Raw genomic sequence first — 23,643 nt, forward strand, 5'->3', positions numbered from 1 at the left:
TTATTTTTTACGTTTCGCGTTTAAATGGACTGAATTACACAATGCAACTGGTTTGACAAGCGATGCAGGGCGCTACTCATTTTCATTGATCCGCACCGCTCCAGTCGCTTGTCTTGCGCACCTTTGTACCTTTGTAACGCCTCTGCGTTACCGTGACGCCAGCACCTGGCTGAGCTCGTGATCTTTTTTGTTAAAATCCAACACAACTGATCTTCAAGCACTGAGCCATGAAACGAAAATGAAATAAAAATATCATCGACCAAAGGCGCAACTCTACAAGACTAATATATAGTTGTCGAGATTGATATGTAGTTCATCACAGAATCAATGTAAAGCGGCTGGGCTGTTATATATTTATGAAATATTATAATATAGGAAGGGATCCTGCGCGCTCTGTTTGGTCGAAAACCCATGTTTTCTCAGAGTATAAACATTGAAAAAGCGTGTTTCATTGTTTTTCGCCACATTACCTCTCTATCATAAAGCAAATAAAGAAGCCTAAGCCGTGTATTACATCCGGATATTTGAGAACAATCGCGAAATGTAGACGCTTGCGGCTCGTGTTTTCTACATTTCCCCCGTGTTCTCACATGCCCGTGGCTTATATATTTACTTGTTAAATAAAAGTTAATTTCGTTTCCGGAATAAACTAAGGCAGCGTTTACACCACGCCAGGGGGATTTGAAAACGAAGCTATATTTCTACGGTTAGGCCTACCGTCCACACTTATCCGTCACGAAAACGGATCTTTTCGAAAACGCTCTTCAAACCAACGGAATTTGAAAACGCCGACGTTTCGTTTTCGTCTGGACGAAAAATATTTTGAAAACGGAGCCAGCAGTTTGAAAACAATGACCTCACGATAATCATATGATTCTCCCGCCCGTTCTTTTTTCAAACACAAATCCAAAATGACCGGGAATTCAGTTGCGTTTTAAAATTCCTCCGGCGTAGTGTGGACGGAAAACATTTGATGCGTTTTCAGAGTGAAACCTCCGTTTTCAAATTCCTCCGGCGTAGTGTGGACGAGACTAAGTCGAGGGGCAACAAAATCCTTAGTTGCACGTTTGGCCTCGCGCATGTGCACTGCATGTCAAGTGGAGATCCAATCAGCCAAAAACCTCAGGGATTCCGATGAAATGAGATTCAACGGGCTCTGCTTGTGAGTGTTTTCTTATATTCTTTTTTTTTTTAAAAAATCACGACCATCGCCATCAGACACTGCTACAAGCACCATTGTTGAAATTCCTTTATTTTTACTGTCGCACGAACGACCACAAATAAAATACAACTATATAACTATATCTAACTGTTAGAAACGAATTTTCTTTCAGTCCTGGATCTAATCAAACAGACTTTTTATTCGGTACGCACTCAGTTCAAAATATCTCGATTTTTTAACAAAGATTGGACATATTAAGAAATTTTCCATCAAATAAACGGCCAGAAATGGCGATGTGATTATTGCCGAGTGAGAGGGCTAAGCTGCACTATGTTTGGCTGATATCACGACCTCGAGCCAACGGTATTCTAATCAGGATCCAAACCTGCTACGCCGTCCGAGTCGGCAAATAGGCACTTGTTACCCCGTTGATAAGTGGGAAAGGCAAGTCTTGTTCACGCAGTCATCGAAGACTCCCGAATCTGGGAATCACATTTTTGTAAACAAATTTACTAGTAGATCAATCACCATATCAACTGGAACATTCGTATAGTTATTTGATTCTACATTGCTTATAAAGAATCTCTGCATAGAACCGTAGTGATTGTCCGATAAGAAACGCAATACCCTTCAGACGCCGAGGATTGTTCGAATATTTTTTGACTCAAACGAGCACAGTCACGGTGTTAAACTGAAGGAAACCTGAAAATAATAGTTTACTAAGAGAGAAAAACACTAAAGAGATGGTAATAAACCATAGAGAAACAAGAATGGTTAAGGATGGAGAAGATTAACACGGATTACAAACGACGGACTTGAAAAGTTTAGGCCAAACTTTTCGAGATGCGAAAACCGTGACGTGCTCCTTTAACTTTATCGATACGTACTACGAAATTGAACAATAACGATAATTGACTATACTACAAAAACTTGAGTTTTTTTGTCCCGCTCATCAAGCATTTTTTCCACTGTGCACTTTCTAAACATTTATCTTCAATCGTCGACGACTGAAGAACACCGTTCACCATCCATATTTGTACTTAAAATCCAGCTTTAGCAAGTATTTGATGTTAATTTGTCCAACATCATACACGATGTATCTGAGATCAGGTTAAGAATAATAAAGAATACAGAAGCTACAATAACAACTGGCTGAAAACGTCCTAATACAGCGATAAAATTGAATCTAGCTGTCCGGGATCAAGCACTGACTGACGTCATGACGTCGTGTTCTTGGGTAAGAGAACTCCTTCTGACAGTATCGTTCTTAACCAAGTATGAATGGGTACCATAATCTGAACTGTTCGGATTTCTAGTCAGCGAAAAGTAAGATATATTTCCACAGGCGTGACTCTTAGAGCTTGCCACAGGTTTTTCCGCGCTTTACACACCGATTACAATGATTTCCCGCACTTTGCACAGGTTACACTTTTTCCCACGCTTTGCACCGAGTACACTTTTCCCGCGCTTTCCACGGTTTACACTTTTTTTTCGTACTTTGCACCGGGTGCACCTTTTTCCGCGCTTGGCACCGGCCTGCACCGGTTTGCGCCAATTTCACTTTATGTACTTCTAGTTCTGATGGGCTGATTTTATTAGTTGGGTGTTATCAAATTGCTTCACGCTATTTCAAAGAAAAATAACCAACTAAACGACACTCCCTTGAGGAACCAACGAATTCCCAAAGACAATATTACAAGAAATATCATTGTACGAAATGACGAGGAAGAATCTTCAAGCTTCTGATCATGGATAAAAGGATACTCGTTGTAGAGGAGACTTGAATTTGCAACGCTTGTGATAGTTCCTTTTCCGACTGGAACAATCGTGCCATCCTCGAGCGTGACGTCCGCAGAGGGGTCTGGGCCTGTCTTACCACATCCTAAAGCGAAAACCACAACGCAATAATCAGAAGAAAATTCAAACTCACTAAGCAATGGAAACTTTTGCAAGTCACGGAAGTAATCAACGGAAGTGTCACTAAGAAATTCTAAAGTGAGTCTATGAAAACTTAGGAAAGACTTCTTTCACTTTAAATTCCTTCGGATTTGTTACATGTTTTCACCAGGAGATCCTAAATGTTGCCCTCGGGAGGAGGGAGAGGTTGAGTAGGGGGAGAGGGTGGGCGGATGGAAACATACTGTTTCTCTTCGCCTGATCATAATACTCATTTACCCCATGACACAGGTATAGTGCACGTACCTTTGACACTGTGCTTTCCTTTAGGAGGTTTTGATATGTAGCTAGCTGCAGTTAGTTCATGCCTGTGAAAGACAAAAAGTATTAATAAGTCCGGGGCCAAACAAGAACAAGAGTAGCCGGGATATCAAACTCTTTCCCTCCTGTGGCTAGCAACTCAAATCGTCTTTCAATACTCTCGGCTTTTCTCGTCGAATGAGAGACAAAGAGAGTTACACTTGTGAACTCTCAATCTTGTACTTGAGTTTCCAAGACCTCGACCACACAAATGCGATTTCGTATGAAAACGCATACTTTTTGATACCCTTGCTTATCGTCCACACTAACGACCCAAAAAGCTGTTGAAAACGGACGCTTTCGAAAACGGTTTCAAATCAAAGTGGAGCCTTCTGAAGACGCATCGTTTTCAAAACACTCTGTTTCTAATGTGGATAGCTGAAAACGGAGGCTTTTGAAAACGGTGCCGAAAATAGCGTCATATACTACTCTTGTTTTCATCAGCGTTTTCGTATCACAAAGTATCCGTTTTTAGTGTGGACAGGTGAAAACAAAACAAAAACGCTAGTGTGATCGGAAATACTTTACTTCGTTTTCGTCAACAAGAAAACAGATCAGTACTTTTAAAAACGCATTAGAGTGGTCGCGGCCTAACTGTTTGAATCGATTGTGCGCTTACGGCTGGTTCGTTGGCGAAAGGATACTTACATATTTCCTAAAGCCACTTCACAGAGCATCATCAGACCAATGTTATCAGTAGGTGTGGTGCAGCAGTAATTTGCTGACTGTGACGTAAGAAGAGAACAAGTCAACAACAAGGACAATGACACTGAACGAGAACAGCCAACACCATCTAAAATGCAGGCTTAACAAAATGTTCCGCTACAAAAAGGCCTGTGATGGAAACTTCATCAATTCACATCATAAAGGTGTGAAATGTTATAAATAAACAACTACTTCATTGGATTCAAGATTCTCCCCACTGTTTCCATATACTTTCCATAATTTTCCTTAGAAGAATTCTGTATTTAATCATGATGTTTTTCCGTTAAAGAGTACATCATTAGCTTTTCAGTTCGACCTGACTACTTATATTCGTTAAATTCGTTACCGAAAGGTTAAGAGGAGTTACAAATTAATCCTGTTGTTGCTCCGCTTACCTTGGACACCATATCTGCCAAAAATAATAAAAGCGAAAAATATCAAATTCAGGACAAATATTTATCTTAACCAAATGGATAGACTATAAGCGGTGCACGCATTAGGTCAAGTTGAAAATTGAACAATTCCATACAAACTTCTGTACATCTGTTTACTTAACTACGCACAAATTGCTACAAAAATAAATCACCACGTTTAAACGGTTTACTGATTTCCAATAGAATAATATTTAGAAGTATTCCTGACGCAACGATTTCGCGATTCATTCCCTGTTTATGCTACGCTGTGTAAATTCAGATACTCAGGAGCCTTGCCAAAAAAGCTAGAAATTTGAAATATTTATAACATTGAAGCGACGCTACCAGTAAACAATTATAAATTCATCTGCGAAAGCGACTTTGACACGTACGTACCTGCGAAATAAACACCTTTACCAAACATATAGCCTGTCTGAAAGACAACACATTGACAGGTGAGAAGGAATTACTCTGTAGCGGTTATTTTTAGACCAACACTCCTGAGACCATTCAATGGGATTCAATCTTGTTATTCTTACTTCGCTCAGGACCTCGCTCGGGACTTGACTCGGGACGTGCATCACTCCACGCAACGCGTGGAGACTACCTTCCCGTTGCGAAAACGATTGAAGAAACTCTGACTATGATTAAACGGAGTTCATTTTATTACATCGCTCGCTCCGTGAGCCAGCAAGATGAATCAAATCTTGCGATATGATTGGAAATCCGAGAGAGCAAGATGGCGCTATCTTGCCTGCTCGGAACTACCCGCTGTGTCCGGCAAGAAACATTTTCCCGAAAGCCATGTAAAAAATCCTTTATTGGCCAAACTTGTTCGGTCAAGATGGCTAAATATTGACCTCGTTCATTTTCTGCAAGTTTATCGACCACGACTCCGGATCGGTCCATAAACACGCCAAACAAAAGAACTTGGCCAGTATCCAGCCATCTTGACCTCACCCTTGGACCATAACCCATATGCATAAGTAACTTAGACTTTATAAAAGTGACTGACTCAGAAGTAAATTGGGCTAAAGAAGAAAGGTCCTTAACGAGTACTTACCACTGGGGCCTCAGGAGGCGCGATCCTGAGCCCTTGAGATAAAATGCCAGCGTAGTTTGTGGTGCGGGAGCCATGCCACAGTAAGCGGCGATTGTGCAGTTCCTTGAAAGGCTGAAATCTTTCTCTTTCACCATGACGATTCACCTTGAAGACCTTGAAGCCAAAACAAATAGACCATATTTGTACTCCCGGTATTGGACTGGAACTAGCTTGCAACTGAGGCTAACGCGAGAAGTCTTTTTAAATGCAAATACGTTTATCTCTTTTTAATGATAACCCCCGCATGAGCCTCCATTCCAAGCTAGTTCCAGTCCAATGCCGGGAATACGAATACGGCCCATTGCGCAGCTTTGTTTTAGGAGAAATTTAAGTAAATACGAAATTGTGAACATGAAGGTAGTGTTCGAAAGCGGTATGAATAGTTAATCAGCTTAGGACTGTTTGACAACTTGTGTTTAGGAGACAGATAAAGGGGAGGGGAAATAAAGAGAGATAAAGGGAGTTAAAGAGAAAGAGTATTCTTGTCTTTTGTATTGGGGTTGCTGAAGGTGTTTTTTTAATGTTTAACACAGGTATTCTTTTGGATAAATTTTAGGAGTGTTAAATTACGGCTTAGGAGGTGCAGTTAGAGTCCTGGCTGGGGACTGTTGAGAAAGACACTACTCTCACAGTGCCTCTCTCCACCCAGGTGTATAAATGGATACCAGTGAATTTAATGCTGGGGGTAGCCCTGCGATGGACTAGCATCCCATCCAGGGGGAAGTAGAAATACTCCTAGTCGCTTCATGCCACAGAAACCGGGATTAAGTGCTGGCCTGATGGGCCACTTGGCTCGTATGCAGACTTTTTTTAAATTACAGCTTCATTCCCCCCACCCTTTGCTGTTTGGTGCGCGGACAAGACAGTAGAACATTCTTTAAATTACAATGTATCTTATCGACAAAAACAACGCAACGAAAGCAAAAAGAGGGTTAGCTCGGAAGAGTCTTTTCCTCCATATGTTAACTGTTGATTAAAGCAGAAGCAATGCAGTACGTTTATCTCACATGAAATAATAAGAAACGTTCCTCACCTCCAGGACTTCCAGCTCGTACTGAGAGTGTGTTTCAGCGTGTGTATTTTTCACGTAATCACTGATCAAAGAATATTCCTTACAGTCCTTGGCGAGAACCTGAGAAAAAAGGAAAAAAGTGACTGAAATTCAATAAATCCGCATGATTCTTTCACCTTTTAAGGCTGGTTTCCACACGATACTGAGCTGCGATGGTTTTCATCGCTACAGGAAAGTTGAGAGATCTTGAGAGGCAAAGGAGAGAGAGCCTCGAGTGATCGAGTGGTTTCAAGCCTTAAGACTCAAACCCGTCAGGTGTTTCGCCCAAACACGAAGTATTGAATTAATTCAGAAAAATTTGATTTACTCTTTTGATTCAACTGTAGTTGCATTCTTGAAATGAACAGTTCATTTGTCAACCCTCAATTCAACGATGGCCCGGTGCCATATGTGGGTTGAGTTTGTTGTTGGTTCTCGCCTTGCTCCGAGGGTTTTTCTATGGGCTTTCTGGCTTTCCTTCCTCCACAAAAACCAACATCTCCAAATTTCAATTCGACCAAGATGGAGGACGCTCATGAAAACCAGCTAGGGCTGATGTGGCTTCCTCTCTAAGTAATAAGGTGATTTATTTATTTAAGTACGAATTCCGAATGCGAATGTTGATCGGATTATTGCCTGGATTTTCATAAAACAGGCATGTCGATTTAGCGTGATCTCTCGAACATGTTTACCTGGCTGAAGTAACAAAATTATTGACTCACCTCTAAATCAGTTTCTAATTTTTCGTAGTTAACGTCTAAAGGATCCTTTGCCAGATCACTCTCCCCACTCTTCAACAAACTGTAAGCTACTTCAATGTCAAGCAAATTGTCCAACATGCCCACTTTAGCCTAGAACAAAGTAAAAATAACTGATCAGTTAGTACTAAGAAAAACACAAACATCTACAGTTTTTCTGTTGTCCCTAGTAAGTGTCCGTGCCTGGGGCCTGTTCCATGAAAGCCCTGGAAACTTTTCAGGCCCACAAAGCGATTTTTAGCTAATCTGTATCTAAAAACAGAAAGCTGTAGACGCCTGAAACTTCTTGTATGAAGGGAACTTCTAGTCATATTAAAAATATGTAAATTAAAACAGCTCTGTAATCATAAGTTTTGAGATTTTGCTACGGCTTCCTTCGAGAAATGGACTCCAGCCCAGAAGGGTGTTAGCATTTGGGCCATGAATTTAGGCCCGGCAAAGTAAGTTAAACAAATCCGAAAGCCCTTAGGCTGTACTTAGGGCAACCTCGTTCCCAGGCTCTCTCTCATTTGCCTCCCTAAAGGAGACGAAGCCTGGGAACGGGATTGTACGTGGGGCATCACAGTAGCTCATCAATACTTGGACCATCTTTCAAACAGGCTTGCAGTATTACGACCTTCTTGGTAGGCCCTTGATTTATAGGTCATCCTCGTAGGTCCCCAGTATTTGGACCATGCATCTTAGGAACTACTTAGCTTTCTGTAGCTAAATACAATGGTCTCATGAAGTCAGTTACCAATGATGACATGATGACAAATGCAAAAGAAGTATATGATATGATGCTTATAACAAACTGAACAACAAAGAAATTACGCAACGAAAAGCAAAGGATATTTTTAATTTATTACAATTTATTACAATTTTAATTTATTACAATTTATTAAAATTTTAATTTATTGTAATTTATTACAACTTAATTTGTTACAATTTTTTCTACCTGTTTCTTGTTTTCTTTAGTCTGGTAATAATAATGAAACAAGAAGAAATTTACGTCCATTTTAATTTTTTCATTACCTGAATTAGTTCCAAGTTGTTTAACATTGGCGGCTTCTTCATACCAAAGTCATGAGGAATCAGTGTGTAGAACCTGTTAGATGCATCCAGAAGAGCATTGGCACTACTACCATCTGAAATCAACTGTCATTACACCAAACAAAACATCAGTTAGTAACAGGCCTTCAAGGGGGAACATAATTATTATGACAAGATTTTCGGCAATTTTCACTTTTGGAAAAGTTGCAATACAAACAACAGTAGGGAGTTTGTGTAACCACGAAGGCGACACTGGGGACAACACGATTAAAAAAGTCGTTTACATTAATTGTTACTTTAATTGTCACTGTCAAAACTATCATGAAACTAAATGTGGGACACGGCGATAGATTTAGAAAAAAATACATTAAAAATCAGTTGTCGTGGTTCATGTTCTCCACACAATGCAGAATTTGGTCATTTCACGTTGCTGTATTGCAGAGGAGGGTAAAGAAATGAACCAAGATTTACAACGCACGTGCTCATTTTAATGAGCAAAACAATTGTCGTCGTGCAAAACAATATTGTCGTTGCCGTTGCGGTTTTCTTAAATTCCCTACTGTTTTACATTATATCAATCAACACTAAAATTAAAGCAATTCACATTTACAATTTTGTTCAGGATACGATTACTTACTTTCTGTGCTTCTCCTAAAACAGAATAAGCACTTTCTATCTGTCGCCTTGTCAACTTTCCCAATGGCATTTTCTTCAAGTCGATCTAAACAAAACAAAAGCACGTATTTGGTGCGATGAACATCGAAGAGCACCAAGTGTGGTGTACGATAGTTAGCAATAATGGCATAAATGTGTTATGACTAGCAATTAGATGAAGCTTGAGATTTCTATTACGTGATAGTTGACGAGGGCACAGCCCAAATTGTTTTAGTATAAATCTACTAGTCGTTCAAAACTTTATCTAAGTCCTGTTCACAGACACTTCGAAAACGCAAGGAAGTGGCTGTCATTTTGTTAACAACCGCACACTGCTGGGCTACTTATGTAAAAATATGCCTGTAGCAAAGCGATGAGTAATCTGAAATGTCAGCGGTTTCCCACCCTAAAACTACCTCAACTGACCTTTCAGGTTCTATGATGAAACTGCAAAGATCTTGCAATTTATTGGGTTTGAACTATAAAAGGGTTTGATTCATGAAAAACTCACTTCAAATTCTACAAGTGTTTTCTTCATAGACTCAACATCAAATATCATTTTAATAAGCTCTTGGACAGGAACAGGTAGCAGGGATTTACTTCCTGCTGCAATAGTTGTCTTAAGCTCCTCGTCATCCTGAGGGAAGAAATGTGAAAACATCACTTATTTTCCTTGCCACATACCGTAAACCGCCACCTATAAGCAGCCCCCCCCCCCCGGGGTTATAGGCCCATCTACCTGTAAGCAAAATACTACTTCCAATTTTAACCCCTCCAGATATAAGCCACACATCTAGTTTAAAATGAAATCGATCTATTACGATGTCTTAAAGCTAAATTAAAAACTAGTATACGAAAAACATATTGTGATCAACACTACTGCACTTTATTTTGAAACATTTTATTCATTCCGCTTATAAGGCCCCCCCCCCCTCCACCCCGCCCGGATATAAGCTCCTCCCCCTTTACGAAGTTGTATAAGCCCAGGGCCTATGAGCGAGCAGCAGTTTACAGTTACTTTTGTGAACCATTTCGCTTTTGGTTTTGTTTGAACCTGTTCTTCTCCCGGCTTGTGAAATTAAACTGCTCTGACATTAACCACACATACCTGCCCATAGTCAATTTCCAGTGGATAAAATTTATTTGGGTGCTTGACAAAGTTCTTTCTGTCCAGCCAGCTATTTCCTGTATATGCAATATTATCAATTATAAAATAAACAAATCCATACTAACAAGTTACGGTTTCACTGTACTGCACAACACAACCACCAGAGAATAAATGTATCTTACAGTTTTACTGTGTAGTATTGTCCCGGGGGGGGTGGGGAACTCTCATATGAAAAGGTCGGGGATGCTCATCATTTCGCTTAGTAGTTTAGACGAAATGCCACTATTTTACACTGTGAAGGTTTCTTTTAGGGTGTACTCGAAGAAAAACATTAAAAAAACCCACCCCCATTTCCGCTTTTAGGCTCAATTTCCACCTCTCTAGAGTCCAGTCTACTAGCACAAACCAGTGCAGGCTCCTTTCCCAAGTAGTGGCTGGCAATCAAGCCTATTTCATTTTAAGTGGTATCTTTTAAGAATCAAATAAAGTTCGAGCCCCACCTAGATTGGTCTCCTTTAGGGTTTTGATTCAAATTTTCTGACGAGCATCTCCAACCTTTTCATATGGGAGTTCCCCCCAGTAGTACTGTTGTTGATTATTCAATGAGTTCTTTCGGAGCTAAATTCCAAATTTGCCACCTTTTGAATCTTTTGCATAAAATTAATGTAAGAGCTACAAAATCTAAATGACTTCATAAGCCAGTCTCCTGGTGCACTAACATCCTGACAACTAAAACTTACTTTGCGCATAATGGATAATAATTATGCCTAATTGTATCTTTATGTTATGCTTCGGCGGCATATCAGACGAGTTTGGTTGAGCGATGGTTTGTATTTTGGCGAGAAGTAGTCCACCCATGGCAAGACCAAAGGAGCTTGATATACCATCAAAGTGTACCAAAAAGGTACGATTAGGTATTTACCGTACACATATTCGGCCAAGTGAGCATGACGTCACTGCCATATCAGGTCAGTGACTTGATATTGCAGGGTATTAGGACAGTAGACAGAGCTTCTGATTGGCTAACTGTGAATTTCAGTACGGTAAGGTCAGTTGACTGTACCTGTTTTGTCGGCATAAAGTTCCATGAACTTTTCAATGGCTGACCTTGAGGATCCACAACGCTGTAAAATTCAAAACATTTCTCCTGATTGCTTGACATCAAAAAAGTATTTCCACTGACATTTTTACAGACATTAGAGAAAGGATGTCAGTTAAAGTTATCATTTGCATCTTAGGTACATCTGATGTCACCTACAACACAGCAGAGCATTTGGAGAGCAAAAGAACAAGCAACATCATTATCTTGCGCAAGCTTAGATGGAACATTACATGGCTTCTTTTACAACAACAGCAACACTTTATTAAGGTATTTCCATAAACACATGACATCACCTATTTAAACTAATGAAAATATAATAACATCTAAAATATCATCCAAAACAAGACTTATGGAAATTCATGTCTGAACGAAAATTCATGTCTAAGGGACATTCCCTGGAAAATACAAGCAGCAAAATATACAGATGAGTGTTTGAGTCCCATGCCTCAAAGTCTTCTCAGCTCAGACTAAAATACCTACCTCCAGTTTGTTTCCCCCAATGGTTGTCCCAACTCTTCCCCACGATCGGAATAGATGATAACTAAAGATTTCAAATACATGTATGAGAGAAATGAACAGCCGTTGTATGTTCAAAATGAAAATCACCAACTTCCCACTGGCCATTAGTTGTGACATTATATCATGCTGCTGTAAGCACAAAGACAGTGGTGTATGTCTTCTGTCAAATTGTTGAATTTCAAATAATCAAGACTTGTAGCTAGCAAAAGTGTGAAAAGGTATACTCACGAATTGCCATGGTCAGCTTTTAAAATCTGTAGTTTGTAATAAGAGTTTGTGCCTCTAACAATGTCAACTAAGCCCAAAGTAGCACTGTAAACTGTTCCTTTTTCTTCAAGCACGTGGCATGTGTCTTCCATCTCTGAAACAAAGAAAGTACTATGCTAGTTAATAAATACATCCACATGTAGCACTGTTGATTGATTGACTGATTAATTTGCACAACTTGTGTGTACTTGCTCATTATTTTTTTTACTTGTGTGGAGGGTTGTAAGCAAAAACGAGATAATGCTGTTCCAATCCCGGGTGGCCCCCAGCGCACACTGCTACCCTACTCACTATTTACAAAAGAATAGATAGTGAGTAGTATAGCCAATCAGAGAACAGCATTTGTGATAGAACACTAGTAGATTTATACTAAAACTCGACAGAAACATGGCACGTGTTTTCAATTTCTTAAATAAGCCAGCAGAATAAGATGACAGGGGAGGGGGGGGGGGTTATATGTTGACCACTACCTGACTCTGGATCTACTGCAGCTCCACCTTTCACAGCAACCTTCATTTTCTTTGCCAATCCACTTCCTACAATGTTAATAAAACTACAGTTATTCCTAAAGTTGTATTTCTAGCCAGGGTACATTGATGTAGAAATCAAAATTGTGGAATTGATGTCAAAATATCGACACAGATAAATGAGGTGGTTGGATATAAGTGAATTATACTGATTGATCTGATTAAGACTCTGATCAAGCATTTGTTTGGGCCAAAATAAAGTGGCCTTATGAATGAATTTGTGGTCATAAGCTTGTGTTTCACGACACATCCTCTCTCAATTAACAATGCAAAATGTTATGTTGTACTGATGAAGCAGAGATTCCAGGAGGTTGAACAGGAGCACCAATTTTTGCTCATTCTTTGACAAACATGTTTTTGTTTCTTGTTGTTAAACAGACAATGATAAACAGCACATAGGTTGATTAATGGTCACATTAAGGCTGTAATTTGCTCACTTTACTCTGTATATATAATTTATTACGAGTACCTCCATCTGAAGCACTTTTCTTGACCTTGGCCACAGAAGGAGGGGAGGGACCATCTGTCACACTAGTACCCTACAAATATTCAGTTGTCACAAGCTAAGGGTTGTTTGTCTTATTCAAGGCTAGCAACTTTGTTTATCTACTGATACATATACTACATGGAAAATTTTACTTGGCCTGATAAAGGTAAGATAAAGATATTTCAGCCATGAGACTACTACCGATGCAGTAACAGTTTTCATTCTACCAAGGTGAATTCACATTTGGTAAAAAGGTTGTTTCACTGCATTCCTATGCAGTAATATGATTGAATGGAACTGGGAACATCTACTAGACTTACTTCTACTAATACTTCTATCCTAAAATGAAACGTAAGTCTGCATACAAACCCCATGGCCCATCAGGCTGGAGCTTATCCTGGTTTCTGTAGCATGAAGCAACTTGTAGTATTTCTACTCCCTCCTGGATGGGATGCTAGTCCACTACAGGGTTACCCCCAGCATTAAATGGCACACAACAACAGCTAGATCATAAACAAATGGTAGACCTTTGCATTTCCCCATGATGCAATGCTATGCTGTGAAATCATCAGTCTGGCCCCGCTCTTTCTAACAGCTTCCAAGTAATCTTCGCTGACAACTGGCACATCAAACTTTTCAGCATCTCTCATTTTCTTGCTTTTCTTGTCTATTTCAGCTACCAAAACACAGATTTCATATATTAACATCTCACATAATTATATGTGTTACGAAAAATTGTCTAAGTCAAGTTCTAGAACAATCTAGAACCGGAAATCATTCAGCCGTGACCAATTTGTATAAGGACATTCCAGAACATTCTAATCCTTATGTAATTACTCAGATTAGAAACTGCGTCAAACTACATAATTTAGCTCCTAACAGAAGTTTCTAGAACTTTAAGCCTCATGTATATTAGAGCAAGAGTTTCTTCTGTAAGAGAGGTTCAAATTTGAAGAAGCTTAGTGCTGTAAATTCATGAAGTTACCTTGCAGAAGTAAATTAGTTTGTTGCTGTTACCAGTGATCCTGAGTTTTGTCTGGAAACAACCCTGCTCTACAACAATACTCGTAACAATATACATTTGAAGAAGAAATGAGAGTGAAGAAATGAGACAGTAAATGGAGGAGCTCATGAGGTAAGTATGCACACTTTCAAAGGCCAAATGGTGGTTAAGAATTTCTTTAAGTTTATCAAACAATTATATAAAAAATTTCAACGCAAATATAATCAGTGACATGAGGAAACATTCATGGACGATGGATCTTGAAATTGAGCAAGAACAAGTCCTCAAAAGTGGGAAGCAAGAATACAAGGTGGTGAAGCAGATGCAAAGAAATTGCAAAAATTGCATAACCTTGGAGCATTTTTCAATTGCGTGTCATAAAACCAAAACCAGACCAATAACTTACCAATTGAAGGAGTGAGTGCAAAACCATACTAAGTGACGATTTGGGTGAAAAAAAAAATTTTCGCGAAAGGGCTTGAATTTTTGCATGTGGTCTTCAATGTAATAGAGAAACGTGGTCCTGTATTTTTGTCGCTGGTGTTTGCTTCGTTTATGAAGACGCCGCTAGGAAAACCGAGTGGTTTTTCTGCATATGCAATATCTCGAAAACGAAGCGAAGCTTAGCAGAAAAACTAAGGGACATTGTTAAACACACCTAAACAAAACTGCACGCGAAATTTGGAGCGTTTTCGACAAAGTCCACTTTTGATTAAAATATCTAGCGCCCTTTTCCTGCCGAGGTCTTCAAATAAACGAAGCCGGGCCTTTGTTATATGATAAACAGAGCCGATGCTTTGTTACAATAGCCAAGCCAAGCCTTTGTTATAAGTCGAAGTCTCACCTCAGTTTATCATAACAAAGGATCGGCCCTCCACGTCCGCAAGGACTTTGATTTCACTTAGAAAGCAGCAGATGTCAATTTCACGTAACGTATAAGCTCAAAAATGTTGATTTTAGGTCAAAAAAGGTTTAAATGTTGATTTCACGATAACGCGTGACAGCAAGGAGGTTGATTTCTCTTAGAAACGAGCAAAATGTCAATTTTACGCAACGCATCAGCTCAATGATGTTGATTTCAGGTCTAAATAGGTTAAAATGTTGATTTGACGTTAACGCGTGACGGCAAAGAGCTTGATTTCACTTAGAAACCAACAAAATGTCAAATTCACGCAGCGCATAAGCTCAATGATGTTGATTTCAGGTCTAAATAGGTTAAAATGTTGATTTCACGTTAACGCATGACGGCAAGGATGTTCGTTTCACTTAGAAACCAGCAAAATGTCAATGTCACGCAGCGCATACGCTCAATGATGTTGATTTCAGGTCTATATAGGTTAAAATGTTGATTTCACGTTAACACGTGACAGCAAGGATGTTGGTTTCACTTAGAAACCAGCAAAATGTCAATGTCACACAGTGCGTCAGCTCAATGATGTTGATTTCAGGTCTAAATAGGTTAAAATGTTGATTTCATGTTAACGCTTGACGGCAAGGATGCTAGTTTCACTTAGAAAACAGCAAAATGGTAATTTCACGCAACTTATAAGCTCAATGATGTTGATTTCATGTGAAAACACGCTATAAATAGGGCAGACAGATTAACAGATTAACCCTTCTCCGCAACGTACAGGTCTCCCTACATCTGCATGTCCGCTGATCCCAGAAGCCCAAAACACTACAAATCATGCCGATTGGAAATAAAATCAACGCAACCTGGATCACAGATCTATGTTACAATTGATTGCTACTTGTTGGCCATTCTTATGTTTAAACAATCTAGTTACCAGTTTGAGAAACGTCTGCAGAACGTGATCGCAATGCATGCGAAGGGTCTTTACACCTCGTACATGGGAAAACATGGCGGTCAATACAAGACAAATTTTATAAGTCTAAAACCAGTTCTCGCTTTCCAAACTTTGACGCTAGCAACGCTTGGCAAATGGGCCATGACTCACCAGAGGGTATTTTTCTTGGGCAAGAACTGCTCTTGGACTTTGCTGCCTGGCTCGATCTGACTTCGAACGCTGATAACACAATTACGGTATATCAGCTGCCTTCGAAGTTTCAGAACACATTTTGATTCTTTAAAATGTGCTGATGACTTACGGGTTTATCGAGACTTTATGATGCCTCTCAACCACCAGGCAGGCATACAAGGTACTTTAAAACAATGCTTAAGATATTAGTTGACAGAGCTCTAATGCGGCACATCTCTTTTTTGTTCGATGAATTTCGTTTGACGCTCGATCGATTCACGTGTTGTGCTCACGTCACAATAACCGCTGTAAACAATCTGTTCCCAGACTTCCGCTCTATATATGCTGTGAGATTTGATTTTGACTTCATACACTATAAACAGTCTGCCTGTTTGCTGTTCAACAAGTAAACTCCTAAAGACATGGCTAGGAAAAGCCAAGTATTTTTGCATACGTTATAACTCGAAAACAAAGCAAAAACCAGCGACAAAAATACAGGGCTGCGTTTTTCTATTACATTGAAGACCACATGCAAAAATTCAAGCCCTTTCGCAAAAATTTTTTTTTTTCACCCAAATCCTCACTTAGCATGGTTTTGCACTCACTCCTTCAATTACACTACTTAGCCAATCTCAAACCATAGTTAAACCAAATCCAAAACGAAAGTAATTGCCTGATTATTTTTGACACTGACTTGATTGAAAACTGTTCTATATAATATTCTGCAATACAAAAAGCCACTTAGCAAGGAGCCACTAAAGAAGGTGCAGATCAGAATAGGGAGAAAAAATGTACAAGAAGTGAACAGTTCAGACCTCTCCTCTTCATCAGTCTCTGGAACACTACAGAAATGTAGCATGTAGCATGTACTAGCACTCAGTGGTCAACAAGCATACAAGGATCCTTTGAACCCTAGGAATATTGAAGACAATGCCAAATTACCTTGCGTACTAATACAGCAGTCAACAAGGGCATTCACTTTCTCAACTACTGATCCTCCCAGATCTTGTATGGCTCTGGTGATTTTCTCCTAAAAAGGGTAAACATGACTGTATAAGATATGAAGCATGCTACATTAAATAACAAAAGCAATATAAATGACAACTTTCTATCATTTCTTACAATAGATATAATTTATTATTAGTATGTGGTTTGAGATATGCATATGAGAAGTCATCTATTGTAACTTTGCTCTGTGCTGCTTTCTTGGATAAATATGGTAAGGTAAGGTTACGTCTGCATACGAACCAAGTAGCCAATCAGGCTGGAGCCTATCCCGGTTTCTATAGCATGAGGTGAGTAGGAGTATTTCTACTCCCCCCTGGATGGGATGCTAGTCCATCGCAGGGTTACCCCCAGTATTAAATTCACTGGTACCCATTTATGCACCTGGGTGGAGAGAGGCACTCTGACAGTAAAGTGTCTTGCCCAAGAACACAACACAATGTCCCCGTCCAAGGCTCGAACCCAGACGGCTCAATCCTGAGATGAGCACACTAACTATGGGGTCACCACGCCTACACATTTGGATAATGGGGGAAATGGAATGTAGCAGGGAAGCAGAGAAACAATGTCTCTGGGGATAGAAACATGTACCAACAGTACTGTATTACACAGAAACCTCTACTGTACCTTGCTTTGTTGAAGTCTGCCAATGACTGCAAATTTCATGTCAGAAAGTGGCTTGCCAGGAGCAGGTGCAGAAAGTGGAGAAGCCCTACAATGGCAAGAACTTTAAATAATGTATCACTTCTACTTGATTGTCTGCATAACTGGTGTCTTGAGAAAAACTGTTGTTCTAGATAAACTGAATATTGATCATCTAAAGAGTCAAATGAAACACTGTCTGTTAAATAGTCAATATTACTCCCAAAGTGTTAGTTTGCATTCCGTGGGATCAGCATATACAGTGTAGTTTTCTTTTCATTAGGAACACTGTCAAAAATAATGCAATCACCATGATACATGCATTTATTTATCACACATCAAGATACCTCCACTCACATAGAAGTAACAGCTTCAGATTTGATCACTGCTTTAGATGACGTAACAGGCACATCAGGCACTTTTGGGAATATCCTCTCTCTTTTCTTGAACTTAAAGTTCTTCCTGTTGAATTAAACTCAATGCTAACAACCTTGGACACTGGTAATGATTTATGTCATAGCTTAATTTTTTAACCCTTCAAACTGCCAGAAAATTCCTATTTGGTTGTCAATGGTCTCAACTGTTGCAGTCTACAAAGGTTCTACATGTGTTGATAGGAGTTAATGATAATAACAATAATAATGATAATAATAATGATGATAATGATAATGATAATGATGATGATGATGATGATAATGATAATAATAATAATTTAATAATTTTTATAGCGCTAGTTTCTCCCATCAAAGCGTCAGGGTTGCCTGACACTGACCCAAAGACATGTCCATTGAAAGATGCTCATTTATGAAGAGATTGCACGCAATTAATCCTTAATCAACATGTTGCTCTTTATAAGATACAAGGTGCTAACAATTTCACACTCACAGAAAGTCTGAGTCTTCCTTCAACTCCTCAGAAATTTCCCAGGTATCTCGCTTGGGCTGCCTTGTGACAAAAGTGCACTTGGTCCAGCTTGTTAAGTTTCCTGTGCAACAATAACCTTCTGTCCTACAAAAAAAAAATACAGAACAAGGAAACTCATTTACAGACATTTCTATGGCTGTGGCAAAATTTGTCATGCAATCACTCGTTCATTGTTTAATGGAGAACTCAAGTTTACTGTATTTTCACACACAGACTAAACGTTATTGTTAAAATACTAATAAAAAGATCTAAGAATGCTTACATTTTTACCAAGGTCGCGTTGCCCTGTACACTTTGAATCAGTCATCGCATGTAAGTATTTTGAAGGTTGCAATTTAACTTAAATAATTAATCACTTTACTTGCAAGTAAGATATATAACATTTCACATTTCACAAACCTATAAACAAGCTGACCACCATTACATTCTTTACAGGGAAGTAATCTTCCAAATGTCATTCCATCAGCACATCTGTCCAAGAGCTAACAAAACAAATAGATTATTATCATGCTTGCTTGTTCGGGGTAGTGAATGGTAAATGCAAGACTTTGCAAGAAGGCGAGACTAGCATTTTTCTTTGCGAGCCTGAGACATTTTGACTACTTCAATTGCGAGACCGAGACTTCAAAGTGTTTTAAATGCAAGCTTGAGATGTTCAGGTTCTAAGACGTTCAGAAGTCACTTATAAATTAACAAAAAAATCAGTACTTAACGACTTTCTTAGCCTACAAAAAATGGAGACTGTGAGACAACTTTGTGAAAAAATAGAGGCTGTGAAACACACATAATTAACTGCTGAAAAAAAGGAGATTGCAAGACCCATGAAATTTGACGAAAATTTTTGTTAGACCTATGGTATTTGAAGGACCATTCAAAAGCCCTCTCATTGTGGATGCATTTAGAACTTGACAAAGACATGGTTACCACAGACAACACTTTTCAAACTTCTCTGACTTTTCCCTGATAAAAATAAATACAAAATGTCAGATATGGTAGTGGCCTCCTGCCTTCCCTTGCAGCCATCCTTTCCACCCGTTCAAGACAATGAATGACATTGTCTTCATTCAGATGAGTTTAGAACAAATTCACTTTCTTCATTAAGGAAAAACAAAGTATACTTAATGCATTAAGATAACTGTGGTTCAACCCAAAATGTTTCTTCCATGGCCGGCCTGCAATGGCATTGATCAGTGGTGTCATAATTTCAATGTTCACTGACTTTTCTTCAAAATCTCAATTTCCCCTGGCTCAAAATAAAATGTCTGAGATTTAAATTGAACAAATATTCCATACAAGTAGTAAAATTCCTATTGAAATCAGTGTTGTCTCTGATTAATTATTGCATGGTTTTGAATTTTCATGCCTAAGAAAAACACGAACTCTGCACATTCAGATCTCTGTAGATCATGATGCAAAATATTTTGGGTTGAATCACCAGCACTTCTTGAGTGGGAGAAGTACTGTATGCAGCATCCTGTTTATCCAGGCAGTTCAATGTGCTGTTCACTTACAGAACTTTCTCCTCCCTGCGAGTTCAGTCCATTGTCTTCAAGCATCTCCCTGAGTTCTGGCAAGGAACAATTCTTCTGCAAATCATCTCTCACTTTCCACAACAATTTGCTTTGTTTCTGGTTAAACAATTTAAAAAAAAAAGCAAAATACATGTAAACTACACAGTCACATGTGGTATAGCCTGTTCCTGCATCACCTATCAAGTTATAGCTTTACTACAAGTAGATTTCAGTCTATTTTCTTTAAATGAAAGCAGATCTCTTACATGCAGATTGAGTGACTGATGCATAATTATGCACTAAAGCCCTGATTACCATTTAACAAGGAGGCACTGTCAGGCCAGACTTCTGCTAAGCCATACAACTTACTAATGGCAACCATTAGTGGTCTTATTGGTCACAGAGTCAAATTAAGAACAGTAATGCACTGTGTAGTAAATCCTTTTGAATGTTGAGTTTTCTCCAATAACAAATAGGCCATGTCTGAGTTACCTTGTGCCTCACTTTAAAAAGAGTCTTTGTGCGAAACTTTTCATATGAAAATAAGTTTGGTAGTTCAAATAAAATAAGTTTGATTTGCATAATAATCAACCTGTACATTTAGGTGGCTCTCATTTTCAAAAAAATGGTTTCACACAAAGACTCGATTTGACAGAGAGGCAACAGGCAACTCAGAAATAGCCTATTGGTCAACAACACTGTAACCCAAAAGATACACACCTTAAGTTGTTTCTCAATCTCTTCTTCTTCCACTGTCTTTTTCCTTTTTGCATCAACTTCATCCACAGCTTGAGCTTTTCTCTTGGCTCCTTTTCCAGCCTTTTTTCCTCCCCCTGATCCAAGTTTACTCTTCAACAACTCTTTATCTTCTTTCTTCAGTTTGGTAAATCCAGAGAAAGACTCGGCTGTTACAGTTGACTCAACTCCTAATGAAGCTCTGTTTTCAATGAAGCAGTCTACGTGATGCCACCATGGGATTGGGACTCCTGCTGGTGCATTAGACTCTGCATCAGGCTCCATGACCTTAGCAAGGCGAAGTTCTCCCTGACAAAGAAAAGTAATGAATAATCCTTATTACACCTATGCCAACTCTCCCCACCCAGATTATCCAGGAGTCTCTCACATCGATACAGACCAAATCACCCAGCCCCCCATATAGCTCAACAGATCTCCTGAACAAAAGAAGAAGAGTGTATAGAATACATTTTTCAGACATATTTTGGCTGACTTTAGTTGGGGCAGGGGGTATTTTGGGTTATTTGATGTATTATTGGGGTTGAATTGGTGGAGCTCTACTTTAAATGACTTTTTTTTATAGTCAAAAAGCTAAAATTGGCTATCTCCCCGATTTCAAATTTTTTCTCAGGTTGGCATCTCTGACATTATTTTTAAAAAGTTTAAACCTTGAATCACTAGCTATGCTTAAATCCATTTGGTTTATACAAAGAAATAAAACTGTAAGAATTTGTGAAGCCTCACCTTGTCAATTTGATCTTTACAGTTCTTGCATTTACTTCGACTAGACTTGGCATATTCTGCCATCAGGTCATCCGAGCCACTGCTCGCCGCAGCAGGTTCTGAGCTCTTCCCTCCTCCACCACCTACTTTTCCCTTGATCTTCTCCTGATCGTCCCATCGCAAGGAGTCAAAACCACTGATATCATTGAAAGTGTTCACTTTGTGCTTTTTAAAGAAACAGCTGTAGTGGAACCAGTTGGGAATCTATAAATTTAAAGCAAAGTCAATGTGGGACTCTTCTCAACACATAAGCCCATCTATGCCAACTCTCCTGGATTATCCAAGAGTCTCCCGGATACAGACCAAATCTCCCAGTCTCCCATAGGGTGAGAAATCACACAGTTTTGGTCTACAAATTATAGGGTATAATTTAGTGGAAAAGTGACCAGTGTATAAATAATTTAGTCTAGAACAGGGTTCTTTACTTAAATTTATGTAATACAAATTGAAACTTGAAAGTAACTTTGTGAGAAATTTGTTTAGTAAGCATATGTTGGACTGAAATAGTGATAAAGTTTCAGCATGGAAAATAGCTAGTCTGGGATTGGGTAGGAGTATTTAATGCCTAGTCTAGGATAGGGTTGCAAAATCATGCTGAATATGGTCTAGTATAGGGTAAGAGTTTCAGTGTCTCAGTGGCACACCCCTACCCAATGATTTACAGAGTACATATACCACCCCCCCCCCCCCCCCACCCTTCCTGGTTTCGTCATCAGAATTTAAATTTGCTCCGACACTTAAGTATGTTCCCACTAATTTTAAAATTGTGGACTGGTAAATATTACAGTGTAGTATTATTCGCATCTCACGGTGATATTTTCGTTCACTCTCTCCTTACTGCGGCTCTCGATCAGTCTCCTCTTAGATGTTTATCGTTTTCCCGAAACAGGCATGTAAAATCATTTAAATTTATATCCTTCAGCCTTAGAGACAAGTTTGCCACAAATGAGACACTATCATATAAAAATGCTACAGCAAAATTATCTTCCTTACCTTGCCGTCAAAGTGAGGAGACTGAAAAACAACGAAAGAATAACATGTTAACGAAACCCATTCAGTGCAGCCATTTCGATCTATGATCACACGCGCGACATCATGGCTGATATTTGTCGGGATAAAATCGACCTAGTTATCCCTATCGAACAAGATTTTACAAAAAGATTCCTTACCTGGACCATCCTAGCTACTCTAAGGCTTTCCTTGTCAATGTTATTCTTACAGAATTTGCAAGAAGAACGACCAGATTTCGCATATTCCGCTTTGTATGGCAGATCGTCCGCCATTTTGTCTAGGGACTTGATGCGTAAAGACTGGATGGGAACCTCATTTTGCTTTTGATTGGTTGAAATTACGCGCCAAATTCTTTGAGCGACAACTGTAGCCACGTGGTTTGAAAAACAAAATATGGTTGTGTGAATCTGTTGGCTCGTCGAACAGAAAGAAATAGGCCATTTAATTTTACGAGTTGCCTTAAACGCCGGAGTTCTCGTTTAAAACTATTCATATTAAGACAAGTTTGATCCGTTTATTCTGTATGAAAATGAACGGCAGGCAGGACACATTTTCACATGAATGGTTTCTAAGCCTGGTTTTCACTAGCAACGCAAGCGCAAGCCCAAGCACAAGAATCAAAATTTTTCCTTTTTCTTGTGCTTGCGCTTATGCTTGCGTTTGCGCTGCAACAAGTGAAAACGAAACACCGCTCAGGCATAACACAAGCACAAGGATATTTACCATACGTGGATATGTTTGGCCAGTGAAAACACTGGGTCCAGATTACCTCGCGCCTAAACAGTTTGGAAGGTTCGGATGATTTTGCTTGTGCTTGTGTTTGCGTCGAATTTCGTTTTCTCTTGGCTCATCCTTATTGCTTGTGCTTGTGCTTGCCCTTGTGCTTGCGATTGAGTGAAAACCAGGC

The 23,643-nt window shown here is 39.2% G+C and overlaps 1 protein-coding gene across 1 annotated transcript; it reads right to left on the reverse strand.

Annotated features, from left to right (window-relative positions):
- Positions 1-106: 106 nt before the first annotated feature.
- On the reverse strand, positions 107-23,015 carry LOC145483874 (poly [ADP-ribose] polymerase 1-like). Its single transcript, XM_081462431.1, has 29 exons — positions 22,895-23,015; positions 22,719-22,739; positions 21,687-21,929; positions 20,928-21,251; positions 20,208-20,324; positions 19,096-19,178; positions 18,658-18,780; positions 18,130-18,234; positions 17,758-17,842; positions 17,068-17,155; positions 13,671-13,819; positions 13,126-13,195; positions 12,600-12,665; positions 12,091-12,223; positions 11,824-11,884; positions 11,305-11,365; positions 10,242-10,318; positions 9,645-9,770; positions 9,117-9,200; positions 8,462-8,584; positions 7,412-7,540; positions 6,672-6,770; positions 5,600-5,752; positions 4,933-4,969; positions 4,519-4,532; positions 4,067-4,143; positions 3,365-3,426; positions 2,927-3,044; positions 107-2,262 (listed from the first exon to the last, which is right to left on the reverse strand). The coding sequence occupies exons 1-29, from the start codon at positions 23,006-23,008 to the stop codon at positions 2,184-2,186; spliced, it is 3,021 nt and encodes a 1,006-aa protein (XP_081318557.1). The 5' UTR covers positions 23,009-23,015; the 3' UTR covers positions 107-2,183.
- Positions 23,016-23,643: the final 628 nt, after the last annotated feature.

This window comes from Orbicella franksi, chromosome 4 (assembly GCF_964199315.1).
Source record: "Orbicella franksi chromosome 4, jaOrbFran1.1, whole genome shotgun sequence".
NCBI lineage: Eukaryota > Metazoa > Cnidaria > Anthozoa > Scleractinia > Merulinidae > Orbicella > Orbicella franksi.

What these genes read in the sequence shown, in the direction of transcription:
- LOC145483874 (XM_081462431.1), bottom strand. Translation starts at nt 23,008, where the DNA reads ATGGCGGACGATCTGCCATACAAAGCGGAATATGCGAAATCTGGTCGT. An exon ending in GAAAAGTGCTTCAGATGGAG is followed by an intron (nt 12,666 to 13,125) that starts GTACTCGTAATA and finishes TTAACATTGTAG; the next exon opens with GAAGTGGATTGGCAAAGAAA. An exon ending in AAACACTTGTAGAATTTGAA is followed by an intron (nt 9,201 to 9,644) that starts GTGAGTTTTTCA and finishes TGTTTTGTTTAG; the next exon opens with ATCGACTTGAAGAAAATGCC.